We start from the raw sequence: 16438 nt of genomic DNA on the forward strand, positions 1-16438 counted from the left end.
AATTCATTGTAGAGATTGTACACAGTGAGTAGGCACATCCTCACTTTGCTGCTGGTATCTGTTGCTTATACTGTGTCCAGGTGCGAAGAAGTTTCATATTCTGTGCTATTTGGGTCTCAGCTTATGAGAATCAGATATTAAAACAGATTCTCTTCTTATTCCCAGAACAAATATATGGATATCTTACATTTTTGTACACATGCTCTTTTTAGTTTGTCTCATATAGTAGTAAGCAAATTAATTGCTTAGCACTCTGTCAGTCATAAAATTAGAATAATTTTTTGTGTCAGAAGATGATGCTTAATTCATCAAAACACTCCTTCTCTCAGCTTTTTCTTTTTTCCTTACTCTCAGAGTTAAATTCTGTGCTATGAGTTTTAATCACCCTTCATTCATCTTGGTTGTCTTTAGTAAGAAAATATCGAGGATGATTTTAAAGAAAAAATATTTTTCATTTTGTGCAATGTCATCAGTGTCCGTTATAGGTACTTTCTCTACAAAATTCTGGCAAATCTGAAGAGTTAAATATTTCCTTGTCTAATTTAGACAGTCATAGTTCACCTCTTGGAAAATAACTTGCCTTCTCATGCTTATAGGCAACTTATCTGTAGGAATGAGGCATTATGAATTATTAAGAGCAATGTGTGTAACTGCATTAGGACAATGGATTGAATTCATTAACAAAGGAATCTAATATTCAGAACTACCTAGCACAATCAAAAAGAGAGACTGTCTTTCTCTGCGTCATACTTGGGAGAATGTCAGTAGAATAATAGCTCGTGATTTAAGATAATTTATCTTTCTTTTTCTAAACGGGTGCCAATAAATGAAGACATTGATGTTAAGGCAGGACATCTTAAACTTGGGCAGAAGAGTGACTCCTTAATACCATAGTTTATCACAGTATACTTGTCCTTCATCAATTTTTAGCTTTCTTTCCCAGTCTTTGTGGTGATGAGGGACCAGCACTCACTTTTTTGCAGTCATCAAGGTCAGGGTTGTCGACTGCGGTTGGCAGTTGGGTGTTGGTGGCTCTGTTCCCTGCAGTGTCCCAGATCTCGCTTGCCTGTGAAGAAGATTAGCCCATGGTGGGCTTTTCAGAACCTTCTCAGAGCTGTGCAAGGGGGAGGTGAGGGAGGCAGGTTGGGGATTGGTTTCATCAAGTTCGGATTCGGTCAGGCTACTTTGAAAAGGATGGAACCAGTGGCAAAGCAACACTCACCTTCTCCCCGTCCCCCCTCAATTCATGGTAAAAAAAAAAAAGAGGGATGTCGCCTCCAAAACAAGGACTCAGAGCATGATAGAGCAGCTTGAGACAAGTTAAAAATTATCATGCTACATGTTGTCAAGAATGTGGTCAGTACTGTCAGGGCTGCTAGTGATGAGGTTTTTGTCTTGCTCTAGTTCATGATCTAACAGTCAATGTCAAACATTCTCTGTTGAGTTGCAAGTCACTGCCTCTCATGCCAGAATAATAGAGCTTAATGATGGCGTAACATTATAGTAGCAAAAAAAAAGTAAAAATGCTAATGGCCGAGTACACCGTGCACAAAAAATAAAGTAATAGAGAACTTAACTGCTCTAAGAGCATTAAAAATAAAAGCAATGATGTCTGTGCAAAGGAAACTTGATGGTGGAAATGTAATAGGCTGCTGAGATGTGCACAAGGACTTAATGCTCATCTGCTCTCAGCAGTTAAGTTGCCTCAGTTTTTATCATCCTTTGTGCAAGGATGCAAATATTGTTCTAGAAAGCACCTTCCAGGGTAGCATCCTTAAGTAAAACTGCGAAGGAAATGCTGGCAGTGTCAGCAAGAACTAGCTGAGACCTCTGAAACATGGTCTTGAGCGAAGCAGGAATCCTTTCCATCTGTCCAACTGCACATAGAAAAGAACGCAAAGAAGTTTTACAAGATACTGTTTGTTCTATTCAGCATGCACATATGTATGCGTGCTTGCATACACACAATTTTTCTTAAGTATTCAATTGCTTTTAAAACTCTCACAGAGACAACTCGAAATTGAGCATCTACTTTTAACTGTCTTTAATATATTTGTGAGTGTGGACATTAGTTATCATAAAAAGGATAAATGCATTTGACTAAACTCTTAGTCTTAAATTCAGGGAAAAAAAATTTAGATTCCTATTTGAATCAGCTGCATCGATTTAATTTGGGAGGGGTGGTGCTAATCCCAGTTGAAATTCGAATGCATCCCAGGGTTTTGAGAAGAAGGGTCGTGCTTTACTTTTCTGTGCTAGCCGTTTGTCCTAGAGATTGCTGCCTGTGTCTGTCACATCCATATTGGTTCTATGACTTTCTTGACAAGATAGATGGGAGAGACTTCATCATGGCATGACAGCTGTCTTTTGGAATCACGTATAGATGTTAGCAACAACCTTTCCTGCAACGGCGAGATGTTAGCAACAACCTTTCCTGCAATGGTGAGATAAATTAAGACAGCCAGAAGGTCTTGGTGGCAATTTGAAACGTCTGCCTACCAGAATGATCTTAATATGCCTGTGTCTGTGGATTTTAGGTGGTTTTTATAGACCCTCGTAAATCCTAAGTTTGAAGTGGGTGGGAGGGGAGAGGGTTGTGGAGCACTAAAACTCCAGGGCACTTTTTTTTTTTCCTTACACGTGTTAAATAATTTTGTCTAGAGTGCTCCACTAGGTTTGCAACCTGGCCATTTGGGGTCATGAGCTGTTTCAACAGCTTTTGACAGTTGCTCAAAAAAAGAAATTAAAACATACGCAAAACCATTAATTGGATATCCCATTCTTCCAAATTAAAAACCATTGAACTCTCCACGTCTTGATTTTATGTCTTCCTCAGGCAGACATTAATCTCTTCTTGCTTCTCCTTAAAATACAGCCCAGAGGAAAGCTGACTTCTAAATGTCCTTAAGCAGAAAACTTTCACAAAGTTTAGAACCTGGGGTGCATTAAGAAAAGTGTGTGCAGCAGGTCTAGGGATATTCTGCTCCCCCTTTACCCTGCCCTTGTGAGACCACACCTGGAACACTGTGTCCAGTTTTGCACTCCCCAATTCGAGACAGGGACCTACTGGAGAGAGTCCAACGGAGAGCTACGAGGATGATTATGGGACTTGGAACATCTCTCCTATGAAGAGAGACTGAGAGAACTGGGGCTGTTTAGCCCTGAAAGGAGACAGCTGAGGGGGGGGGGACCTTATTAACGTACACAAATATCTGAGGGGTGGGTGTCAAGGAGAAGGGGACAATCTCATGTCAGTGCTGCCCAGCAATAGAATAAGAAATAATGGGTTTAAATTAGGACATAGGAAGTTCCACCTCAACATGCGGAAAAACTTCTTTACTGTGAGGGTGCCAGAGCCCTGGGCACAGGCTGCCCAGAGAGGTTGTGGAGTCTCCTTCTCTGGAGACTTTCAAAACCTGCCTGGATGTGTTCCTGTGTGGCTGCCCTAGGGAATCCTGCTCTGGCAGGGGGGCTAGACTAGATGATCTCTAGAGGTCCCTTCCAACCCCTAACATCCTATGATTCAAATATGCTGGAATATTGCCTGTGCTCTTCAGACATTACCTATTGAGAAGGTAGGCTATTTTACTCAAAATCTTGAATTCATAAAGCTTTCTGTCACAAAACACTTCACCAGGAAAACAAAAATCAAAAAATCTATTTTGTAGTAGTTAATCTCTAATAAATCCCAGTATGGGTTCTCATCTTTTGGTATAAGAACACCTATTTCTAATTTAATAAAATCTTTTTTGGAAACTCATCATCAACTTCAAAGGATAATAAAGAAAATTAAGAAATAATGAACACTAAAGTGAGGCTGCAGTTCTTGAAGTAGGGAGCATACATCAGTGAAGATGATGAAGAAAACGTAGTGTCTGGCCTTTATCTTTTTTTGTTCTCTACTCATAGAATAAAAATAAGAATTAGGTACTTGTAAAAGAAAATGGTAAAACAAAGTAACATTGATTTCCTCTTCTGCCCTATAAAATTATTGATCTGTTTTTAACCTAATTGGCACTTGTGAGAAATAAATGGAAAAACCAGTAGGCTGTTGATGGCGATTCAAGTATTTGTTCTGGGTAGGAGAGTCCCAGGTCTGCTCGTTGGGGCTGTGCCACCCGAGCTTAACAAGCTGAAGCTCTGAGTGCTACAGCATATACTCTCTTTGCTTTGTTCTCCTTCCCTTTAATCTCACATATATAATTATTCGGAGAAGTAACAGCACAAAGGACGCTGTAATGTATTGATACAGGGCTGGGCACGCACTACTAAAAAAGTACTTTCTTCAGTGAAAGCCTTATCGAACGTAAAAAAGAAGAGCTAATTAAAGGAAAGAAATAATAAAAGAGGTTTTCCAGTTAAACCCACCAGAGTTTGTGTGAAGCAAAGGAATGTTATTTCTCCTATATCCTGCCTGGCCAACATATTGATTCATACAACGTTTAAACAATGCACAGACATTTTTAAATCGGTTATACTTTCCTGTACTGCAGAATTCACTATAGAGAATCCAAAGACTGTCTGTTTCCTCAGTTCTGATGCACAGATATTTTGTTTGGGGGAAAATGTACAGATGGGTGGGCCCCTAATCCTCACACGTAAATATTTGCAGGTTTGAGGAATGAAACAAATACAGGTTTAAACTTCCCACACGTTCTTTAAGGCAAAGCTAAAGGTGTTAACACGTGAATTCAGTGACAGCATTTGTACTGGTTTCAACAAGCTTTGGCTCAATCTCCAGGCTCTATGTTCAAATGTTGAGCTTGATGCTTGGAGGTACACCAGGTGAAATTTTCTTATCGGAGGAGGTGTCCTGAAGAGTAAAGCTCTGTGAGAATCATCAGAATCACAATAGTTAATGACAAATTCCAAATCAGGAACACTGGTAAAAAGGCTCACAGTTGGTTTTATTTATTAAAAAAAATGGATGGAACTGCATGCTTTTCCTTAGTATTTGTTATAATTTATTTTGTAAATATTTTGTAAAAGATAAACTGACTTTTCTAAAAAAATGAGGATGCAAGTGTTCACATGCTTATAGCCCAGCCTTTGGTTTTCGGGGCTCGCACATAATTCATAGCAAACATCTGTGCAAAACGCTGTCCTCACAGGGCTCCTGATAATTGTTCTCCTGTGCTTGTGGCTGCAATAGCTCCCGTGGATATGAAGACAGATGATTCCGCATCTGTTCGCCAGTATCTGAACACGAAAATTGTGTTTTAAAACCTGTTTAAAACACTGTTGCAAAAATAGCTCACTTGTTTTGAAAGCTGCATGTTTGTGTGCTCCTTTGGGATATAGATTTGGACCATCTCTCCAGTAGAAATTGTGTGGTAGAAGAATTGCATGCGTGAGCTGTTCCGCGTGCTATAGCAGTGTGCGTATACAAAAAAAAAGGCAGCAAATCCTAGTTTTGTTATAGAGATTTCGTGTCTGTTCACAACACTTAGCCAGTTATATTGTACTAGCACTGCTAAAAAGCTGCAGCTATTAGCAAGGTGATTTTACACATTACCTCCCTGTGCTAATTTAATGCTGTTGTTTTCTCTGCTCTTGTAACAAAACAGAAGTACTCTGCTGTCTCTCTCTGCAACATATCTACAGAAGTCCTCAAAGTCATCAATGCCACCGAAGAACTGATTGCAGAATCCACTGGTCCCTGCGATCTCCCAGCTGACATTCAGGAGAAAGGACGAGGGACCTTCCCACTGGGGACAGACCCTGTCAGGCTTGACGAGCAGCTCACCACGCTGGAAGAAAATGTAAGAACGTGAACAAAGATGTGGAGGTGTCACACCAGCATTCCTACGTGAGCACCTGCTGGAAGGGGAAAGCGCATAGGCAGCTTCAGTGGATGCTCAGAATAATTAGTTTTGGGTTGTTAAATATGCAGGCAGGACAAAAAAAAACCCTATTTCATGTGGCTACACATGCCTGTCTTGAAACCACATATCTCACAGTTCCAGCACAGCTTCGTTACCATAAGGACAGGTAAGGAGAGCATGTCCCTGGGCATGTAGAGAAGGGGAGGAGCTCTTCCTTCACCCATGCATCCCCAGCATCCTGTGCTGACCACCCAGGGAGCCAGAGCTGCCTGCTGCTCTGGTAAAAAGAGCAGGCAGGAGAAGCCAAATTAAACAAAGATTTCTTTGGCCACGTCCGAATCATCCATCCTTTTTCATGAAGTCTTGTCATCTAGAGGAAATGGTGTGATGCTGAATCACAGAGGGAAGTCACTACTCACTGGAAATTTTGATGCATCCACTTAATGGAGTTGGTACACTTGTAACTTTCGATTTTTCTCCACTTCCCACATTTAACTGATTACATTTCAGTGTCTTTTCCTTTCATTAGCAGCTCTTCAAGATCTCCTAGGAGTCTGAGGTGATCAGTTCAAGAAAATAGATCCTCATTTTTCTTTTTTTCCCAATGATGCCCCAGAATATTTCATTTCCACTTGGCTGTTACCAGCCTTGTGGCAACGGTCTCTTTGCTATCTAATAAATAGGTGGAAGGTGTAGTATTTTCACAAGGGTCTGCACAATTTAAAGCACAGGTGTCAAAAGCTAACGCTTGAAAATTACTTTTCTGTAAAACAGAGGCCTTCATCCAGCCATGTATCTTAGATTTCTTTGTGTAATGAAGGAAATGCCTAAAAATCAGTGTATCATGAATAACAGCTCTAAGGAGCTGAATGGGAAATGAAAGCTTTACCTGCGGTTATCAGAGGTATCGTAGGTGGGTCATAATATTAACAGTTCTTTCGTTTTAAGGAATATCTCTAAATGATAAAAGTTGGGTTTTCTCTCATGTGTCCCAGGTAAGTCTACTAATCCTCCACAGAGTCACTTCAAAGGGCCACCAAGAGGTGGGAGGGTTTTGGCTGATGTGTATTTAAGTGAGAGCAGGATGGGATGGAAAACTGTGTTGTACATGTAAGCACAGAATACTCTTTAAGTAGTTAATAGCCTTATGCTGCTGAACAGTTACTCTTACAGAGTTTGGATTGCCAGAAGTCAGTAAACACAGCTTTATATGAGGCATGATCTGTTGACTTCCCCTTGTAGGCAGACTCGGGGGTTTTGTTATGCATTTTAATATCAAATATTTTAAAAAAGGAAACTTTTCAGGTGTACCTGACAGCCAGCACCGTGTACGGGCTGGAGGGACAGCTGACCAACCTAGAAGATGCTGCACGCCAGATCAATAGTGTGACTGCAGAATCTGAGCTGGCTGAGCTGGAGGATCAAGTGGCCACAGCAGCTGCCCAGGTTCATCATGCGGAACTTCAGGTGAGGACAGCAGCTCCTCCCAATCTGCAGGTTTCCCACTGTGCTTAACTTACTTCCAATATTCTTTTGTATCGCAGTGTGGGATGGTGATCCAAGGATGCTGACTGCATCACAGAAGCTGAGCAAAGCATAACTGAGATGTGTAACTCAGCCCAGCCAGATGTATTTCTTTGTTTCTTCCTTGTTCTTGGACATGGGAGTTACTGCAACACTAACACCAAGACTGTTCCTTACTGCCAGGCAGCTCACGTGGCATCACATGCACGGCTCATGCTCGGGTTGTACATACGGTCTGAGGCAGTTTATCTCATCAGCAGATTGTAAAGCACTTCCCAAAAGAAGCCAATGTCGATAAAGTTCTACCAGACGCAAGGAAAAAATTATTTACCACAAAGGTTTTCAAGCACTGGAACAGGCTGCCCAGGGAAGTGGCGGAGTTGCCATCCCTGGAGGGATTTAAAAGCCCTGTAGATGTGGTGCTTGGGGACACCTGGCAGTGCTGGGTTAATGGTTGGACTCGAGGGTCTTAAAAGTCTTTTCCAATCAAACTAATTCTACAATTTTATGAAAAAGACCAGCTACTGAGCTATATGCAGAGCCCAGCACTTGCAAGCCTGCCTCAGGATTTAGCCACTGAGCAGCGCATGTCCCAGCCGAAAGGCAATTTTGGGCTGTGATCTAACATCTCTGTAGCAGGCTCCAGAGCATCTGGGGCTCAGAAGAACACATCATCATCTGGTGCTAAAAGATGAACCAGGTTAATGCTGGAGTTAACTGATAGCAACTGATAATGCTAAGAGCCAAGGCTTTCACTGACTGATCTGTATGATGACCTAGCCAAGCCAGGCTTTAATGGTTATTTAACTCAGCTGGAGCATGTTCCATCTAGGTCTGAGCAAAGATCTGGGAAGCTGACACCTCTCTGATGTCAGAAGTGTGTTGCTGCACTAAATGGCAAACTGGCAGCGACGTTTTGTTGGCTTGCATCATTCTTTGATGTTAAATGTTAATGGGGGTGAGGAGGAGAGAGGCCTGAGCTGTGCAAGGAGGATGATAAAGAGGAAGGGCTTCTGCAGAGTGAACAGCTTCAGGTATCACTGTGAGTCAGAACTTGGGTCATGTCTGACTTCTCAGACACTTCTTTCCCTTTTGGCAGTGTTTGTCCGTGCTGGTCTCCTTACTCTGCTGGTCTCAGCTTACTCCCCCCGAGATGTCTGCTTTCTTGGACTTCTGTTTTTCCTAGCAACTTGTTTTTCATTGAATGTTTTTACGCAGTGCGTGCCTGCATTTATGCATGCTTGTGTTTAAGGTACATATACACTTAAATTATAAATATTTAAGATCAAATATTTAGATGTTGTGATGGAGGATATACTTGTGTGTGCATGAAATTAATTTTGAATTAGGAAACGTGTCCCACAAAGTTTGAAAAACACAGTTTGAATGAACTTAAGCACCAAAAATAACTGGGAGGTGCCAGATGCAGGTTTTTTCTCTCCTTTCTTTTTTTCCTCACAAGGAGTAAAATGCCTCTTCCTTGGAGTCACAAGGTAGGTCAGATTGTTCTTTTACTCCATCTTTACTAACAAATTAAGCACCTTTTAACATCAGGACTAAAGAATGCAGGAAAGTGTCAGAATTGCTGAAGAAGTTAGCCATCTGTTTATACTTTTGGATTAAAGAGGAATTGACTGGGGGAGGGATATGTTTTAGTAGTGGCATCCACAGTAATGTTAAAACTTCTTTTTCCCCCTCCCCACCTGTCTGTCTCTCTCTTTTATTTTCTTTGAAGATTTCAGATATTGAGAGCAGAATATCAGCTCTCACTGTTGCAGGCTTGAACGTGGCTCCATGTGTTCGCCTGACAAGGAAACGGGATCAAAAGCAAACGAACCAGGTGCCAGAACATTATGTAGTATTCAAAAAAAAAAAAAACCACAAATATTGGGGAAATCTTGCGTCTTTTTCTGAAATGGAGTTGAGTAATGCATATGTGTCATTTACAGATGCATACAATAGACACATCAAGACAGCAGAGAAGAAAACTTCCAGCTCCGCCAATTAAAGGTGCACTTCAGTTGTTACCTACATTATATAGAGAGAATCTCTATAATGTTCGGTATAATGTACAGTTCAGCAAAGTGGAGGAAAGATGAAGTTGCAAAACGAGCAGAGAAAGCCCTAACTATGTCCACCCACCTCATTTCCTGTTGTACTTGCGTTATATGAAATACCCATTTGTCACGTTCAGAAGCATCGCCGCTTTGTGCAGTGTGACAGTGGCAAATCAATAGGAGCAGAATTAGGGGAGACTGGGAAAAGCAAATGAGGGATGCTGAGTGCTTGCCCCACCGCAGTACTTTTTTCCTTCCCTTTTTTTTTTTTTAACCAAACAGTGCATTATTCCCGTCAATTTTAGGGCTTCGTTCTCCTTGCATTACTCTTGTTTTAGTTTTTAATAATTCCACTGATTGACTTGGCCTCAGACTTCAATGAATTTGAAGTATTGCATCCTGCTGGTTTTAATTTAGACTTAGTCCAGCTTTCCTCATACATCTTATCTCTCTAGAGGCTGTGACTCTTCAGGAATACCATTACATCTGCTTCAGTCTGTTATGTGAAAAAATTCCCTTTTTTGTATTTTTCCCAGATGAAAAAATAGATGATTCTCCAGTTACCACTGTCAGAACATTTAACAGGAACTTCATGCTTCAAGGATCTCTAACACAAAGAACTAAAGAGAGGAAAAGCACTGCCAAGGACTTAATGGTAAACTCACAACACATGTTTTTAAAATGGCTGTTAAAAGAGAGAGAAGTATCTGAGTAGGCAGCTCTATTTCAGCATCTCCACAAAACTTCTCGTAATAGTTTGAGGAAAAAGAGCAGAGACTGCTGAGGCAGCTCTGAACAAGTATGACCAGTGTCCTGGAAGATGTGTGACTATAGACCACAGTAGAGCAACTCCTACATTGTCCACCTGTGGGAAGGTACCCTGGCTGGCAGGTTTCCAAGAATGTGCGACCTTTATTTTAATAAATAAATAAATAAATAAACAGTGGTCCTCTGCAGTTCAAAGTTTCGAACCAGACCCTCACAGACCCATCAGGCAGGTGAGAGTCACCTTGAATCTCGCTGATGTTTGAGAAGTGTTCGAAGGTTACCCAAGCAGAATTTCAGAGGTAGATTTGAACAAAGAGGCTCTGATGGATGGCTGTCAGTCCTTCCTTCTGCAGCAGCTGTAGAGGCATAAGGAAGAAAGCTGACTGTCCTGAAGCAGCCTGCCTCTAGATATGTGGAAAATAGGGTGGGAAGGTGAGAAGAGGAAGGACGTGGTTCCCTAGTAAGCTCATTCTGCGTTTTGCTCATGTTTTTTTTCTTTCCTGTCCCTCTCTGCCCTAGGAACCCACTGTAGGATCTGCTGTGATGTACTAAACTTAACACTTCCCTACTGCCAATAACACACTGCCTAAGGCTGTACACGAGAGTGCCTTTACTTAACAGCCATTGCGTATGTCCAGCGGAAAATGGACCCTCAAGAACCCACAATGCCTCAGTTATAGGGCTTCGTTTGGATACCTCACTGAGAAAGCTGTCCAAGTCTTTCAGCATTGTGGTCTGCTAAAGGAAACTCTGCCTTAAAGTTCTCACGAGACTCTGGAAAGAATGCTGAGTTTCAAAAGCAAGGCTCCGCGTTTTAAGATGCACTTTTTCTCCCTATTGATTGTACTCAAGTATGTCGTCTTTAAACCGCGGTATGTTTTTGTACATCCAGTCAATCATGATTACTAGAATGATATTTCGTACAAAAAAAGAGAGAACAAAGCAGACCCATGAACCATATTTGCTGGCATCTTACTATTCATGTAGGCGTCCTTCTTGCCGAGCAATAAGAACGACTCTGCGCAGCGTTATGCTGCTTCTCAGCTGCATGGTGGAAATGGAGAATCCACTCTGCTCCCAGTGGAGAAGTTTTGGCAGGGTTTGTAGGAGGAGATGCAATGCTCAAAGGCTTCTCCATTCGGCAGAGTCAATGTTCCAGCTCCAGAGTTAGGTATTTTGCTCTTGTTGGCAGGGGGAATGTGGATGGTCATCCTGTGAACCGTGAATTGGGGATGGCATGTGTGGACTAGGTGTCTGTCAAGTTACGATCCTGGCACCTGCAAACATACAAACACTGCTGTGAAATCAGCACCCTTGTAGGTCTCGTTCTCCTTGATTGTGTTAGTGGTGTCCAACCCCGTTGTAGTTTGGAATAAATTCTGGCCAAATCTTTTTAAGATCAGGGAAAAAAAGTTAGTAAAAACAGTGTGGGTGAGATCTCTGCTGCCCGGATGTCTCTTCCTTTACTAGTCTGTAGCCACTAAAATTTCTTCCTCGGTTTCTTGAGACCTTGGAAAGGTACGTCAAACTGGAAGGCCCTCGAGCAGATGACTGGGAGGGCAGATGCTGCTTACAGGGTGCTCCTCTAATCTTTTTTTGAGGAGGACCTTGCCGATTTGTGGTTTGTTTTGGTTTTTTTTGGGCTGCAGAATACCAAGGAGGTAGCTAGAGGAGGTGATAAGCCAGTATACCCTTATCCCCACAAAGAGCAGCGCAGGTACCCAAACGCTGGGTTGATATGAAACATGTTGTGGAGGAGGAGGGCAGGGGCTGGCGAGTCTCAAAGCGCAGCTGGAACACTGTCCCCTGGGACACCAGGGCATGAAATGTTTAAGGTTGGGCAAATAGGAGTGAAATGGAGCAAATTTCCTGGCTAGGTTGAATTTAAGTGAGGAGTGGGATGGTTGGAGAAGCAGTGCCAGTTGCAAATCTGCCGCCCCTGTTTGATGTCGGGCTTGTTGGTGCTGCGACGTCCAGCTGCACGTAAGGAACCCTCGAGATAAACGCGACCACCTTCCTGCTACAAATACATAAGCGTCACCCCACCCCTTCCTCATCTGCCCAAGATATGGCCCAGTGTGTTTGCTCTGGGTGAAATTTTATGCCTTCTTTTACTCTCATACTGTACTTGTTCTCTGAAATTGGTTTGCGCACATGTGAGGGCAGAATTTGGCCCACTCTGTTTAATATATAAATATATATATATAAAACTAATAGATTTTATTTATATATGCAATCCAGTAAAGGAAATTAAACAGAGTAGGATGCCTAATATTTATTTTTTTTTAATCCAGTCTCCTCCTCCTTCCTTGACTGTTCTCGTGTCCGTATACAATACATTCCCAGGTTCTGGTTTATGCAGGTTTACGAAATGTCATTAATGGTGGTTGGTTTACATATTCGTCTAATAAATAATAACTAATATTGTGTATGTAATATCAATACAGAAATTACTAATTTTAATAGAATAACTCTTTGGCTTTTGTTCTGTTAGTGTGATTTAAACAAGCCAACAAAGTTTGGAATAGGTTGTTTTCCTTAAGAGGCATGAAAAGCAACTATTATCGTGTCACAATGTTAAAATATTCAGTCTTCTTTGACAGAAAAATGTGTACTGCATAGGCATTGCAAAAAAAAAAAAAAAGAAAAAAATTTAAAAAAATCCCACCTGCTATAAGGCATTTGAATTTTTACAAATGTTTATTGTGCCAAATATGTGCAAAGATATAATTTACTGTTTTAAAAAATCATAAAAGCATATGTTATAGCACACAAAGAATTATTTTGTCATCAAGTGATTTCAATCTTTAGTGTTAATATTTATATTTAGATTAATTTTTATAAATTAAAATATTTTAATGGGTGAAATGAAGACTATATGATCCTATTTGATTAAGTCCGAGTGAATATTAAGCTTGCCTTGTTGTTGTTATCTGCATACCCACTGAGAATTATTGTCAAGAGAAACGGTAAAAAAAGAGTAAAGACGATTTATGAAAAGAATGCCTTTTCAAGGACTTGATTCATAAAGAAAACCCAAAAGTTCTCCTCTGTCATTTGGATTTCTCACGCTCGGTACTGCCTGCCTGTGGTGCCCCTGCTCAGCTCCGTGGAATCACCTCGCTCGGCTGAGGGGAGGAGCAGGCGGCAACAAGCTCCCTTCGCATTATTTTCTGCTGGGGCGGGTGGAATCCTGTTGGGAATTAGTCTTCTAGGAGTTAGTCCTCTCCAAACCGTCTAGTCCATTGGGCGAAATATTGTCTCAAAATGAGAAATGAGTTTCTCGGGCAGAATTTCTCTGACTTCCACTGGGATTGCTCTAACGCAACAAACTGAGCAAGAGTCCTGCTGATATTTCCACACAATAAATGCTGATCAAAATATTCCCTTATCAGCATATTTCCTCCACCATTTAAACTCGCATGTTTTAATTAACACTTTGGGGCAGCTGATGTGCTGTATTATAAACAGTAGTAACTACCTAATGACAATAAAAATCTGATCCTTGTTGTGACAGACTGTTTGCAAAGATGAAGGAAACGGTTAAATGATCTGCAGTGATTAATTCAATGTTAGGAATAATTCTAACAAAGCAAAACCAGAAATGCAAGTTCATTCTAATTCGCGTTTTGCAGATGACCTGGGTTTAACCGTCACTTGTTAGCTAAATTGTAAACGATCCTTCTTTTTGGATATAAATCACAGATTAAACTGCATTGGAATATTATTGCTGATGATAGTTATTAATCAAGATGAAACATATTGTACACAACACTTCTTATAAAATTAATATAAACATAGTACTATGGAAAATGTGAGTGTTGAGCCACAGCCTCAGGCTCATCAGTGTGGACTAATGTAGCGGCTGGTACACAGCTTGTGATTCTCAGTGAGTGACTTGGGCTCGATCAGGTAATTACAAACTTAAAAACAAACCACATTGTTTTAAAGGGAATTGGCTGGTTTAGGCCCTCACTCTTTTTGGATAATCGTACACAGATGCATGCAGGAGGCACAGAACTACTTCGAAGAGTTCAATTAGCCAATTATTTTTTCTTCAGCGAGGAGAAAATACTTATCTTTGACAGGAGCTCTTTTCTGTTCATTAATGTATCTCTCCAGCAGTACAGGAGGGCCAGTGGGTAGCTCAGGGCTACATTCCTACAAGTGGATGTTAACTATGTATAAAAACTCCACAGAGAGCACCCGTATTTCATGTTCCTACTGCAGCTACATTAAAAATTAGTGAGAGCCTTTTTTCTTCCAACTATTTCTTTTTATTTTTACATATCAACAGCTGGGGACTTTGAAATGCAACAGGAAGGTTTCATGGTATGCTTAAAACTGCAGGGTTTACATTCCAGCCCAAAAGCTGTGTGGTGTTTTGGATAACCCTAACGTTACAGTGAACTGCATCGCGAGTTTGGTGGAGACGTAAGACAAACATTTATTTTTGTAAGCTGTGGCAGCACTCTCTGCCAGTGTCCATGCATTGTCTTTTACTTGAACACGTTTCTTTTTGAAAGAACTTATGCAAGGAGCAGAAAGAAGAGCAGCATGGGATTGCTGGGCAAAAGCAGAGCTGGAGGTCTGAGGCATAAGGGAGGGCACACTTCAAAGAACAGAGGTTGGGCCACCGCCTCAGGGGACAGAGATCACCAGTCGTTGTCTTCTGCGCGCAACACTTCTTGCTCCCACAGAGCGTTCAAGATGAAATCCAGGTGTCTGCTCAGAGGCCTCAAGCTGCCGCGGCTGCTTCTCAGCTGCCTCTTCCCAAACCGACCAATGGGGCGAACACCGCGCCCCACGTACCAAAAAGGATCAATCTCGGGGCCTGGAATTCAAAGCAGTCAGTGAAGCATCTACCATTGGAAGTGGAGACGGCATTTCCCAAACGCCTTCAGAGTGTTAGAGATGGTTTATTTGTAGTCCGGGGGGGGAAAAACAAACAAACAAAAAAGGGGGGGGAAGGAAGCAGCCACACACACCGCTTTCTGGTGCCTTTGAGGGTTGCTTTCCATGTGTAGAGCCTAAAGGAAGAGGATTCAGATGCAAATTTCATTTTGATCCATCTGGGCTGCAACCTGCAATTCTAATGTAAGCCAAAGTACCCATCAAATCCAGGAGGCTACCACGTGCTTTAGAACTGATCTGAGCCCTGGAAGAGGTTACAACATGGCTTCGTATTTTGACTTTCAGACAACTCATGGTTCCAGACAGAAATGAAGATGCCTCTAAAGTGAATTTAAGCTTCTGGCCTTGCTTGCTTTTTATGGTATAGAAGTAGTTGTGAACTCCTCCAGGCCTACAGAACACAGCTGAAAATTTGATGCTTAAATATTCAGTATATGCTGCCTTGCATTTTCTTTATCAACTTTTTACATGTAAGTATCTTCTCTGGTATTTATCAAAAATGATACTATTTCCCTTGAGTAATTAAGGGCTGTGAGAAGGCCCTTAGGTTCTGTATATGCACTTACACGTGTAAATGGAAGTACGGGGCCCTGCACCACCGCATCCCCATAGAAACACCCACATGGATTTGCTGCTGAACTTCACCTGAACAGCCCAACCCTGATCCCTTGATGCACCAGAGACCAGGGGGCTCACCGTTTTGTTACATCAGGTGAGACATGTACTTACTTCTATTGTCTATCTGGTGTTTAAATGGCCTGCTCTGCCCTGAAGCAAAGCCGAGTGATACCAACAGCACCAGCACATAGACAGTGACCAGCTTGAAGTGTCTGGGTGACCACTGGGCACGTGGTGTCCACGAGATTGGATGCCACATGATGGAACGGTGGCAGGAAGGCTGTGAGGGGAAAAGGGAACACGAATTGAGTTACAATTTTAAAGGTGAAAGAAGGTGTCACCTGTTAATGGCGTGTTCCTATCCATCAGAGCAGTTTCATGACTGACTTCTGTGAACTGCTGATGCTAGAGGGACGTCCTGAGTGTTTCTCTTTGAAGGCAAAGCTGGGAAAAGCACATCCAGGAGGTGAAGGAGCTGCCTGCAGAAGTCAGCAGGAGCCCCGTTCACTTAAGCATCACTTAGCGGCAGATATACAGGTACGGAGGTAAAGGAAATCATCTCGGCTATGCCTACACAGGGGCTTCCCCTCATGCATGAGTGGGATTTTTTGCCTCTTGCTGACAAAATCTCAGCCTGCTTCCAGTGCAGGTGGAGCAGAAGTGAAAAATCTTTTGATGAAAGATGGTCCCAAGCACACCTCACAGGCAACTGACAAAAGCACGTGGATAATC

The 16438-nt window shown here is 41.9% G+C and overlaps 2 protein-coding genes across 2 annotated transcripts in view; one reads left to right on the top strand and one right to left on the bottom strand.

Annotated features, from left to right (window-relative positions):
* Nucleotides 1-10726, top strand: part of MYRIP (myosin VIIA and Rab interacting protein) — a 74247-nt gene extending 63521 nt beyond the window's left edge. The window contains exons 11-16 of the mRNA XM_009876335.1: nucleotides 5568-5762; nucleotides 7131-7292; nucleotides 9085-9189; nucleotides 9299-9359; nucleotides 9943-10061; nucleotides 10694-10726. Of these exons, the coding sequence (XP_009874637.1) occupies nucleotides 5568-5762; nucleotides 7131-7292; nucleotides 9085-9189; nucleotides 9299-9359; nucleotides 9943-10061; nucleotides 10694-10726 (675 nt within the window). The remainder of the gene's footprint in view (nucleotides 1-5567; nucleotides 5763-7130; nucleotides 7293-9084; nucleotides 9190-9298; nucleotides 9360-9942; nucleotides 10062-10693) is intronic.
* A 4103-nt stretch (nucleotides 10727-14829) lies between these two features.
* Nucleotides 14830-15986, bottom strand: PRLH (prolactin releasing hormone). Its single transcript, XM_009876336.1, has 2 exons — nucleotides 15818-15986; nucleotides 14830-15008 (listed from the first exon to the last, which is right to left on the bottom strand). Exons 1-2 carry the CDS (start codon nucleotides 15963-15965, stop codon nucleotides 14830-14832), a joined length of 327 nt encoding a protein of 108 aa, XP_009874638.1. The 5' UTR covers nucleotides 15966-15986.
* Nucleotides 15987-16438: the final 452 nt, after the last annotated feature.

Source organism: Apaloderma vittatum, unplaced genomic scaffold (genome assembly GCF_000703405.1).
Source record: "Apaloderma vittatum isolate BGI_N311 unplaced genomic scaffold, ASM70340v1 scaffold9519, whole genome shotgun sequence".
Lineage (NCBI taxonomy): Eukaryota > Metazoa > Chordata > Aves > Trogoniformes > Trogonidae > Apaloderma > Apaloderma vittatum.

Bases quoted from the DNA above. Each gene is read 5' to 3' on its own strand.
- PRLH (XM_009876336.1), bottom strand. From the start codon at position 15,965: ATGTGGCATCCAATCTCGTGGACACCACGTGCCCAGTGGTCACCCAGA. The intron at 15,009-15,817 runs GTAAGTACATGT...TTTGAATTCCAG, and splicing joins ACACCAGATAGACAATAGAA to GCCCCGAGATTGATCCTTTT.